General features: G+C 39.5%; 1 protein-coding gene across 2 annotated transcripts in view; it reads right to left on the reverse strand.

Moving 5' to 3' along the window:
* Positions 1-6419: 6419 nt before the first annotated feature.
* The window catches only part of LOC122656468 (glyoxylate/succinic semialdehyde reductase 1), a 50931-nt gene continuing 44779 nt past the window's right edge, over positions 6420-12571 (reverse strand). The window contains exon 7 of one of the 2 annotated variants that reach the window (XM_043850984.1): positions 6420-6601. In XM_043850984.1, coding sequence (XP_043706919.1) covers positions 6512-6601 — 90 coding nt within the window. In that variant the 3' untranslated portion in view covers positions 6420-6511. The remainder of the gene's footprint in view (positions 6602-12571) is intronic. The other variant, XM_043850983.1, reaches the window with a different exon arrangement.

The raw sequence follows: 12571 nt of genomic DNA on the forward strand, positions 1-12571 counted from the left end.
AGCTGATAGGCAGAACATAGAGAACTAAGTCGTGTAGATTGACATCGTAAATTATTGTCACAAATGATGCTATGAAGCAGTTGGGCATGCGGATGACCGAGACGACCATTCCAGCCATCAAGAGAAGTGCGAGAAGTAATGAATGCAGTAGGAGAAGCATGTGAGGAAGGAGACATTGTGTAGAGGTCACCATCACTTGGACCAGATAGGATTGTGGACTTGGTTCTCCGATCCTTCACAAGAAAATAGGATGGGTGAAATTCAAAGAATACATCATTATCCTTAGCAAAATGATGAACAGACGGTAATGGTTTGGAGATGTCAGGAACATGAAGAACATTAGACAACAAAAATTTACGAGTAGAAGGAGAAGTAAAAGATGTACAGCCAACATTAGAAATTGGAATTCCCTTACCATTTTCAACGAGTTTCGGTACCTGTATAAGGATCATAAGAGGATAGAGAATGAATGTCAGGGGTTACGTGATGAGTGGCTCCAGTATCCGGGTACTAGGTAAGGGTAGGGTTTGGTGGATTGGGTGGGGTAGGAAGGATAGGCGGGTTAGTGTGAGAGGGGTACTGGGTGTAGTGTGCGGTAGGGTTGGTGGAGTAGTGATCATGGTAATTGGAAGGGGGACGGTATGGAACCGAACCAGGGGGTTTGGGTTTGGAATAACATTGAGCAATGTCATGGGTGTCACGATTGCACCAGTGACACCATTGGCGATTTCCTAAGTAACAACCACCACCGAAGCATCCACGACCACAATGAGGAGCACCACCCCCATGGCCAGTAGTAGGGGATCGTGAATCAGAAGGAGCAAGGTTGCGTTGAACATTGTTGGCTGAAGGAGAACCGGTGATGTTGTTGGAATCGGTCAGAGATAGCTTGGAAAGACTGGAGCTATGAAGGAATTCATAACTAAGAAGCATGGAGATCATCATATGCAATAGGCGTGGTACGTGTGATCAATGAAGAAATTATATCATTAAAATCACTCTTCAAACCATGATATATATGCATATTGAAAGCACTAGGGCGAAGTGGTTGATCGACAACACTAAGTTCTTCAAAATAGACTTGGCTCGTTGAAGAAATTGAGCAACAGATTCGTCAGGTTTCTGTTGGAGATCTTGCATAGCCATAGTAAGAGACATGAGACGGCTCTCATAAGGAGAGGAGAAGGCTGTGTGAAGTGTATCCCATATCTCACGGCTGGTGTTCTTCCCAAGAATCAAAGGGAATACCTCATTAGAGAGAGAGAGGCAATGAGAAGACTACGGATCATAGCATCTTGTCTACACCAAGTGAGGGCAGCAGCTGGATCTGTAGGGCAAGGAGTACTGTCATCGAGATGGCCAAATAGACCCTGGGCATCAAAAAAGGGCTCAAGTTGCATGCACCAAAATAGAAAGTTCTTCGAGATAAGTTTCCATATCACATGTGGATTACAAAGGAAGGAGATCAGATTACAAGAGATTGAGATTGGTATACATTAGGAAACCCAATATAGTCGTTCCAAGAATGGGAAGGCTATATTGGTCAATATCCTGGTACCAGGAGATGATCTGGACTCGCTATTTAAGGGATTTGGGATGCATTTATGGATCCACGGATCCGTGGAACCTCTTTTGGAGCCATTTAACAAAAATATCTCAAAACATCCTAAAAAATATAACCTATAAATACTACCCCTCCTATTGTTTTAGGATCCAGACTTTAGGGTTCAGACCTGATTTTCTCTGATCCAAAGCTCTGTTTGGAAAATATTCTTCCCTCTTTTCAGTTTATCTCGATGCCTTGATATCTCGTACCTTTGCGTATAGTCCCTTGATAAGCCTCTCAAATCTTGAAATCTGCCAAAAAATTGGAAATTTTCCGATTTGGTCTACAAGTGCGTGCGTGATCCACTTCTAAACCCAACCTTTTTTGGAAGGTAGTCCTTCAAGAAAGAGAAATAGTCAATCCCCCTTCATCTGAGCCGGGGTTTTGCCAGGATTTCATCAAGAAAGTGTGCCCGATAAGTCGGAGTTTTGCCGGAATTTCAACAAAGTTCTCCCGATATGTCGGTGTTTTGCCCGAATTTCGTCAACAAAGCTCGTCTAATAGAGCCGAAGCTCTATCGAAATTTCTGTGCGTTCGCCTCAAGTAGCAGGGAATCTTCCCTTTCCGATCCTCATTAAGGGTTGTATTCAGGTTTATTTACCCTCCATTTTATTTCAATTTTGGCATAATGTAGGTCTTTAAAGTGACTTGTTGTCGTGTAAATATTAGCGTATTTGCATTAATTTTTTTTTTTAACCCCGAATATTATCTGGGACCCGGGGAGGCTCCTAAGGTTTTATTAAGAAAAATGGAAATAAGACCAAATACAAGGGGGAGGGGGATATAGCTGCCTTACCCCAACCCAAGGGAGAACAAAAAACTCTCAAGCACTCAAAAATAAGACCCAAGGCCCTTACAATAGAGAAATAAACAAAACAAGCCTATTTCCTAAGAGCTGGTAAACTAGTTTTGTCTTCCCAGAGAATTTTCTGAAGGCTCCTAGAAGATCTGATCCAAAATTGAAAACATTGTTGGAAGCCGTCTCACATGCCAAATTAGCTCTATTGCTTTCTTGGAAAGCAAAAGTAATGGAAGGCCAATTTGAGCAACACATAGTCATGATTTCCTGGAACCAGTACCGCCCTTTCCAAAGGTTACACTTCCTCTGATTAATCATTCTTACAATCATGGTTGAGTTTGAATTGACCACAGTCTGAAAAGCCCAGATCCATGCACATTTTCAGCCCATCTCGTAATGCTCTTAACTCTGCCACCGAGTTAGTGCATTCCCCATAGAAATTAGAGAAACCCTTATAACAATACCTTCTTGGTTTCTAATAAGTCCTCCTCCACCACCTAAACGTGGATTTCCTTTACAAGTACCATCCACATTTAGTTTGACAGTAACAAAAGGTGGACACCAATAAACTGGAATAGGAGGTTTCCGCTTGGGGGGATTAACCTTCAAGCCAAAGCAAGTTAAAATTAGAGACTCTCTGGGGCTAGCCAATTGCTTAGACTTAGAGGGATAAGGAAGGTTGTTCACCCAATCCTTGATTTTTCCAATAATTGTCCCTGTAGTGCGAGGATTTTCACCTTGTCTTCTATTGTTCCTTTCTCGCTAAAGCTCCCAAACAATAAGGGAAGGTAAAAAGCCAATAATAACACCACATAGGCTTTTAGAGCTAGCCAAATTCTGCTCCTCGCATCCTGGGTATGAATCAGAGCAACATCAAATACATTAGAGAAATGAGCCCATACCTTTGTTGCAGTACCTCCCTCCACCAAGCTATGGATCGTATATTAGCCATGCATATTGATATAGGACAATTTATGGGCGAATCTTTGTATTTTAGAATCTAGTGCAAAAACCGGCTCATCTGGGCGAAATGGGGTGCGTAAAACCTTCCCATCTCCGTAACCTGAACTCTTACCCATAAATTGACCAGACCATATGGAATCAATCGTTGCCCTATCCCTTAATCGGAATTTGAGCTACCTATTCAGGGTTCTAAGCCCTTAACAACCTAGGTGACGACTCCATTCCTTTTATTTTTAAATTGTGCATCCCCCCACATCATCATGTTTCGCATTAAATCGTTAGAGAGGGACCAACCCACGAGAAGGTGCACTTGATACCCGTAAAGTGTCATCGCTCATGTTGAACCATACACTGCCCCATATGAGCTGCTGGATAGATTTTACAAGGAATCCTTTTTACCATGTTTTCCTCACTTTGTCACCTTCGTCTTCTGGTTTTTCCAGATTTTTTTACTGCAATTTTAGTATTATTCTTAGATTTTTCTCTCCAGTTTAGGTTGTTTGCACCATTTTTCTTCTATTCTATTGAATCGTCGTTTTCACCGTTTTAACCTCTTTTGAACCTTTTATTTGATTATTTTCATTTCATTTAGACCTATTTTAGATGTTTCACCATTGTTTTGATGACTCTTACCTTTATTTTAGGTTCTAGATCCATTCCCCTCCCTTCGTCATGTTTCCAGTTTCCACCCCTTTTAGGCTAGGTTAGTCTTAGGGGCATTTTCATAATTTCCTCATGCAAGAATTTTCTTTATTGTATTTATTTTTTCTGATATAATGTAAGCCTCCTTATCATGCTTGGATTACTTGATATACATCTTCATCATGCTTGCTATAATTCCCATGATTCTTCTGCTTTATGTTGATTATTTTCATGCTTTGATGCTATGTATGAGATGAATGGCAAATCTGTAATTTTCAGCATGTACGTTGATGATCCCAACATGTTTAGTATAGGATTTACCCTCTAAATATGCCATGTATGCTTTACATTCCAGTATACTAACCTTGCAGGCAAAGCTAGATTAAAGTATGTCATTTTTTCCCTTTTTGTGATGAATGTGTCTAAATTTCAACACGTTGGTTTTTTTAACAATTTTTGCACACTCAAAATAAATTGACTTTGGGTAGAAGTCCGGTTTCCACTGGGTGGATTGGGGTGCCTAACATCTTCCTCGAACTGCAACCTAATACAGACACCAACCCTTGGATTGGATCAATTCGGAAGTAATTATTTTATTTTTAGTAAGGGTCCTAGACCCTAATCTTGGTGGCGACTCCTTGGGCAACTCATCAAAGAGCAGCCACAACTATCCTCCATGACCTTGTGAATAAAGAAGTCGAGATGTATATGAATGACATGATAGTTAAATCTAAAGACAAAGATGGTCATATCACTGCTCTAAGAAAATTCTTTCAAAGGATCGACGAGTAAAAAGTAAGGCTAAACCCTCAACAATGTATTTTAGATGCTATCACCGGAAAATTACTTGGGTTCATGATAGCCAAAGAGGATTTGAAGTAGAAACTTCAAAGATAATCACAATCCTTGAGATGCCACCTCCTACGACAAAAAAGGAAATAAGAGGTTTCCGAGGGAGGATTCAGTATATAAGTCGCTTCCTCTTTCAATTAGCGATAGTCTGCAAACCCATATTTAGTTTACTCACGAAAAATCAACCAAAAGAATGGAATAAGCAATGTCAAAAAGCTTTTGACAAGATAAAAGAATCTCACCAACCCGCCTATTTTGGCACAACCAACTCTAAGATACCCCTCTTATTATACGTCTCAGTGACTAAGGGAGCAATGTTGGCCCAACGTTGTCTAGATAGCAAAAAGGAACAAGTGATCTCCTATTTAAGCAAAAAGTTCCTAAGCTATGAGACTAATTATACACTCCTTCAGAAGACTTGTACTACCTTGGTATGGAACGTTACAAGGTTAAGGCATTTCCAGTAATTTTGATCTCAAGAATGGATCCAATAAAATAATCGTTCGAAAAACCATCCTTAAGTTGGAGGCTTTCTGGATGGCTATTGTTATTGTCCAAGTTTGATATCAAACATAGCACTCAAAAATCTATCAAGGCAGGGCAGTCACCAATCACTTATGAATACAGCAGCGCTGCAGTTAACAGCAGTGGCTAAAAATCCATCAGCATACCCCATGATGTATACATGATCACTCAAAGACATTCCCGGACGAGGACATAATGGCCACTGCGAAGAAGAAAAGTCTTGGCAGTTCTTATTTGATGGAACCGCCAATTCTAAAGGATATGGGACAGGGATCTTGTTGACAACCCTTGATGGGTCGCATGTTCCCTTTGCCTTCAAGCTAAAATTCGATTGTACCAACTATATATGGCTGAATACAAGGCATGTGCTATAAGCCTCAAGATCGCCATTGCCATCGGAATCTGAAGATTGGAAAGGGAGAAGTTGTGTACTAGTGATTATTCCTCTTTGTTTCCCTTTCAAAGCAAATGCAATTTGCTTAGAATACTTAGTATGGTCTATTGGTAAAAGTTGATTGAGAAACACAATCCCACAAACCAAATTTCAATTTTACAACTGACTATACCTAAAAAATTACACTAATACCCTCTGATTTGCCTGTAGTAAAAGGGGTTTCACTTGAACACTTTGTTGAGCCTAGAAGGTCAACGCCTCTTTCCCACTCTGAGACGAACCGTCCAAAATAAAATAACAACCTCGCTACCATCAATTGATTTTAATACAACAATAAGCGTTTGATCCGAAAGACCAACACACTCAAATTCTGTTCATCCTAACTCCAATCAATTACCCATTATAATTTCCATTATCAGCTTTTACCCCATCTTTTTTCTACAAGGGGGGAGGGGTGGGTGAGGAGGAAAAATTACATTTTCCTCTCAAGTACCACGTTCCATTAATAAGATGGAGAAGTAAAATAGAACATCTTCCTATCCTAACAAATCAAACGGACATTTACTCCATAAATCATGATATGTGCATAAATGAAGGACAAGAAAATTTTTTTTTTTATCAAAATAAATGAGACTCAATCCCAGCATTGTTAGCCACCACAAATCGGATATTTAGTTAAAATAAATCTCTCCATTTCATTTTTTTTCTCATTACTCTTGCCAATTGGGCATTACTTGGAATCTCCTAAACTCTTCACCGTCTCATAGACCGCCGAGAAGTCATGGTCCCCAAATCCCATGTTTCTTGCTTTCTTGAATGCCTACATACAATAAACAAATAGATAAATTAAAAAACAATATACTCCCCAAAATTAAGGTGTCTCCAATCTTTTTCAGAAGAACATTGCCCAATTCATTAGCATTACAGCATAGGTGAACTCTCTCTCAAGAATCACCACACCAAAACGATTAAAGAAAAAAAAAATAATATATATATATCTCATAATACACCTTTACTAAAATACAAGGACACACTGTCCCTAAAATAAATTTATCTCTAAGTTCATGTGGGATTATTACCATCATGGCAAATGCTATTAAATGATACTCTGGTAATAGAAGACCTCTAAACCACATATAGCTTGAAATTAAAAACATAAGGAAAAAACACAACCAAATCATATTCATGTGTATCTTGTCTAGGTATGCCTAGATGTTAATCCATGAATCATTATTCTCTTCTTAGTTTTATCATTCTGATCTTTTAGCAAAAAGAAAAATCATATATTTAGGGGATTGGGAGAGATCATAGAGGTTGTCAATATTATTACCTCTTATGCACCCCAAGTAGGATTGGATGAAAGTAGTAAGCTATATTTTTAGGCACATGGATGGATTAGTGCAATATTTTAGTTAAGGAGCAAAGAGTATTATATTCGGATCGTAGAAGCTATGAAGGAATACATAGAAGATATGGTTTTGGAGAGAGGAACGAGGAGGGGACTTCAGTTTTAGATTTTGTTGTGGCTAATGATTTATTCATACTAAACACATACTTTAAAAACAGAAAGGAACATTTAGTTCCCTTCAAAAGTGGGTAACATAGTGGCCAAATAGATTTCTTTCTAACTAGGACCAATAGGTTGTTACGTAAGGATTGTAAGGTCATACTGGGGGAAAGCCTAACCACACAACATAGATTAGTGGCTATGGATAAGTGACACTCAATGCCGATCGTAATAAAGGTGAGACTATTTACCCTATGATAAGGTGGTAGAGCTTAAATGAAGATGATATAGTTCTTAAGAGGGATAAGGACATTAAGGAGGGTTGGAAAATTTATTTCTACAACTTCCTAAATGAAGACATTTCCAATAATAGTTTCTTAGAAAGCTGCATTACCCATCAGGACCCCAAATGTTCTCGATATATACAAAAAATTAGGGTGGCTAAAGTAAAAAAAACATTAAAAAGGAGGAAAGTAGGTAAGACACCAGATCAAAAGGGGTCCCAACAGAAGTGTGGAAGAGCTTAGGATTTTGTGGTTTATCTGGGCTAACCAAGTTGTTTAATAATATTATGAGTACAAGGAAAATCCAATATGAGTGGAGAAGTATATGGTTCCATTTTATAAAAGGTGATGCTCCAAGTTGTAATAACTATAGAGTCATACTATGAAATAATGGGAGAGAGTTATTGAAACTCAGCTGAGACAAGAAACTACTGTTATGGAGAACCAATTTGGTTTTACGCCAAAAAGATCCAAGACATAAGATATTTACTTAGGAGACTTATAGAAAGATTTAGAGATTGCAAGAAGGATCTCCATATAGTCTTTTATTGAGCTAGAAAAAGCTTATGACAGTACCCTTAGAGAGTTGATCTAGAAAGTACTATAGAAGAGAAGTGTTTCATGTAAATATGTGGACATAGTTAAAGATATGTATAATAGTGTGGTGACTAGTCTAAGAACTATGGGGGTCAAGGTAGTAAATTCCCAATTACAATTGGGTTGCATCAAAGTCAACCTTAAGCCCATTTTTGAATGTGCTTATCATGGATGATTTAACTAGAGACATTCAAGATCCAGTTCCTTGTGTATACGTTTTGCTAATGATATTGTTATGTTGGATGTGACAAAAGCAGGGATTTATGCCAAGTTAGAGTTATGGAGATCAACCTTGGAATATAAAGGTTTTAAGATAAATAGAACGAAAACAGAGTATATAGTGTGTAACTTAGTCACACTAGGACGGATAATGAGGCAATGAAAATTGATAGGAGGGAGATTCCGCAAAGTGAGTATTTTAGGTATTTGGGCTCAATCATAAATAAAGAAGATGATAGAGAGGATGATGCTTCGGAAAGATTTAAAATAGGATGGATAAAATGGAGAGGGGCGTCCGGTGTGTTGTGTGAACGACGTATTCCTTTCAAACTTAAAGGAAAATATTATAGGACCGTTATACGATTGGCTATGACGTATGATAAGGAATATTGGCTTGTTAAGAAGCATCATATAGATAAAACTTAGTGTAGTTGAGATGAGAATGTTGAGATGGATGTGTGGCAAAACTAGGAAGGATAAAATAAGGAATGATCAAATTAGAGCTGATTTGGGAGTAGCTCCGATACATTATAAGCTATGAGAAAGTCGCTTGAGGTGGCATGGCCATGTTCAATAGAGGCCTTTAGATGGATGCTCCAATATGGAGGAGTGATTTGATTCAAATTGGAGTTAAAAGAGCTAAGCGTAGACCTAAAATGACTCTAGATGAAGTGGTGAGGAAAGACATGCATATCTTAGGCCTTGTATCAAGTATGACCTCAAATAGAGCTGATTGGAGGGTAAAGATCTACGTATGCGACCCCATTTAGTTGGGATGAGGCTAACTTGTTGAGTTGTACTCATGGAAAGATATAGAGATTGCAAGAAGGATCTCCATATGTTTTTATTGACTTTAAAAAAAGCCTATGACAGATTCCCTAGAGGGTTAATTTGGCAAGTATTAGAGAAGAAAAGTGTTTCAAGTATATATGTGGATGATTAAAGAGATGTATAATGGTGTGATGAATTGTGGGGGGTCAAGGTAATGAGTTCCCAAACTCAGTTAGGTTACATCAAAGTTGTTAGCACTGTTAGAAGCTATGTAATAAGGGTAGTTTAGGTACTAGCTTAATGTCTAGTTTCCTCTTTATGTAATTTCTGTTTTGATCCTTTGTTATCTTTTACCTCCCTAGGGAGTTGGATGTAATTATCTTCTAACTAGTAATGAAGTTATTTAGGTGTGTTGAGAAGTCTCTCAACACACAAGAGTTCCCACCGAAATACACTCCTCTCTTTTCTCTTTGTCTCCATCTTCTTCTTCCTCCTCCAATCTCTTCTTCCTTCCTATTTGCTTCCCTAACATTAAAACTTAACTTGGTATCAAAGCTAAGGGTTTGAGAGTCGCGTCAGCCTCCTTTTTCCTATTTTTTTTTTCCTTCCTTTGGAATCCTAGAACTCAAGGGGTTCCTAGGAAGAGGTCCCTATGTGAATACCTTGCTGAAATGGTATGAGATAGGTTCTATACAACCTATTTCAGTGATTGAAGAGGCTCTTTGAGCTGTATTAAAGATTACATGAAGTTTTGAAGGCAACCACGATTCTGCTAGGGTTTCCGCCAGCTTTCAGTTGTAGTCCCTGGTTTGTCTACATTTTGGCATGTATTTGGCTCTTGAAGCAGCTCACTAGAGTCGTTTTTTGGTCCTCTTTGTGCCTCCTATGCTCTCCCTTGCTGGATGTTGCTCCCATTTGAGTATAACTCAGTTTCGTGAAGGTTCTTCTCTGCTCAGGTAAACCCGATATTGCTGGAATCTTGTTGTTCTCTCCTTTAGAGCATAATGGGCTTTTCTTTTGCTGCTGTGGAGTGATTGTGGACACCTCTATTTGAGGTCTTGGCACTGATTTGAGTTGTTCTTTACTTCTGAAAAATGTTGGATTGAAGTTCTGTTCAGTTTTTTTATTTCATTTCTACCTTGCTGGAGTTTCCTTATTGTATTGGAATCCTTATTTGGGTTGAGTGTGTACTCCCCACTTGGATTGGTATCCTAGTTTATGGTCAAGTGTCTCTTCCCCTACAAGATGGATGATTCTGAGACTTCTGGCCTTGGTTTAGCTGATTCGCAGCCCACTCCAACAGCTCCTCAGCTTGTGTATGAGAACTCACATCCACAGATTTCCATCATTTAGCTTGACAACACTAATTACTTGGATTGGTCACATTCAGTGAAGCTATCCCTTGGAGTAAAGGGAAGCTTGGGTATATTACAGGTACTATTAAAGTCCCTGGCTCTCCTACCTATGAGAAATGGGAGACCGAAAATTCTACAGTCATGGCATAGCTAATCTTCTCCATGAAGCCCGAGATTGGGAGAAGGTTTATGAGAAAAGAAACTGCCAAGGCAATTTGGGACACTGACAGGGTAGGTGACTCCGCCAAGGTCTATCAACTCCACCAAAATATTAATTCAATGAGACAAGGTGACAGGACCATTTCTGAGTACTACAATGCTTATATTAGTCTTTTGGAGGAGTATGACCACTACATAGATCTTCAATTGATCAATCTAGAGGATGAAGCAAAGGTGTATCGCACCCTTGAAAAGGAGCGTGTCTTTACTTTACTTGGTGGCTTGAACCCTGATTATGAGCCAATCAGGCTTCAGATTTTGGGCCAGTCACCTCTTCCATCCCTTGAGGAGGTTTGTAGCTACTTATAGAGTGAGGAGACTCGGCGTGTTGCTATTAAATCAGCTTCAGTGTCATCTCTTGAGAAATCAGCTTTCCATTCTAGTTCTTTCCGGGACACTCATGGGGGTGGTAGAGGCCTGGGGCCTAACCATGGGGTAGACAGAGCAGTTGAGACAAGTGGCACCAGTGGAGGTGGTAGAGACAGGTTTAAATGTGATCATTGTGGGCGATCTGGCAATACCAAGGATAGGTGCTGGACTCTTCATGGTCGTCCCCCTGGTGCACGGGGAGGTGCTCGTGGTGGCCGTAGAGGGGGAGCACACTTTGTTATGACCGAGGCCGATGCTACCCAGGATGACTCCACTCTAGCAGATGCAGTGTTTCGCAGGGTGATGTCACAGCTGAGCACATCTCCTACACCCATAGTGGCTAGTTCCTCTTCATCCTCCGCTTTACAGGTCTCCACCTTAGCTTCTATTGCAGCCCAGTCTTGGGTCATTGACTCTGGTGCTACTGACCACATGACTGGTACGTCCCATTATTATGATTCCTATACCATTTGTTCTGGTAAGGATAAGGTTCGGGTAAGGGTAGTATCCCTGTTACATCATTCATTTCTCTTACTTCTATTCTGCATGTCCCTAACCTTACCCTTAATCTCCTATCTGTGAGTCATTTGGCTAAATCTTTGAACTGTTGTGTCACTTTTTTTCCTTCTTATTATCTGTTTCAGGATTTGGTGACGAAGAGGATTATTGGCAGTGGTCGTGAGAAGCAAAGCCTTTATCTTCTTTAACCTTTTTTGCCCACAGCTTAGTCCCATGTGTGTGGACGTAGTGATAGTAGTTCTGTGGATTCTGTTATGTTATGGCATCGTCGTCTTGGCCATCCTTCTTTTGTTGTAATGAGAAAACAGTTACCTCACTTATTTTCTTCTATTGCCTCTTCTCATGTTTTTCAATGTGAACCATGTATGTTTGCTAAACACTGTCGTTCACCTTATCCATATCATGGTAATAGATCTGCTTCTTCTTTTCATATTGTGCATACTGATGTTTGGAGACCTTCCTCTACTACCTCTTTATTTGGTTATCGTTACTTTGTTTCTTTTGTTGATGATTTTTCTCGTGCTACTTGGACTGTTCTTTTGAAGCATAAAAGTGATGTCTGTGATGCATTTAAGAATTTTTATCAGATGATTCTTACTCAGTTTGATACTCGAATCAAAATTGTTCGTTTGGATAATGGGGGGGAGTATATGTTTGGTGGCCTCCAAACCTTTTTTATTGCCAATGGCATTATCCATCAGCTAGTGTGTGTTGACACACCCCAACAAAATGGAGTAGCTGAGAGGAAAAATCGCCATTTATTAGAAGTCACTCAGAGTCTTCTCTTTGGCATGCATGTTCCTAAGACCTTCTGGTCTGAAGCTCTTCTCACTGCTTCTTTTCTCATCAATCGCATGCCTACCAAACTCCTTGGCTCCAAATCTCCCTTAGAAACCTTATCTCCATAGGTTTCTGCTTTCTCTCTTCCTCCTAAAGTCTTTGGCTGTATT

The sequence above is a fragment of the Telopea speciosissima genome, chromosome 3, assembly GCF_018873765.1.
Source record: "Telopea speciosissima isolate NSW1024214 ecotype Mountain lineage chromosome 3, Tspe_v1, whole genome shotgun sequence".
In the NCBI taxonomy this organism is placed as follows: domain Eukaryota; kingdom Viridiplantae; phylum Streptophyta; class Magnoliopsida; order Proteales; family Proteaceae; genus Telopea; species Telopea speciosissima.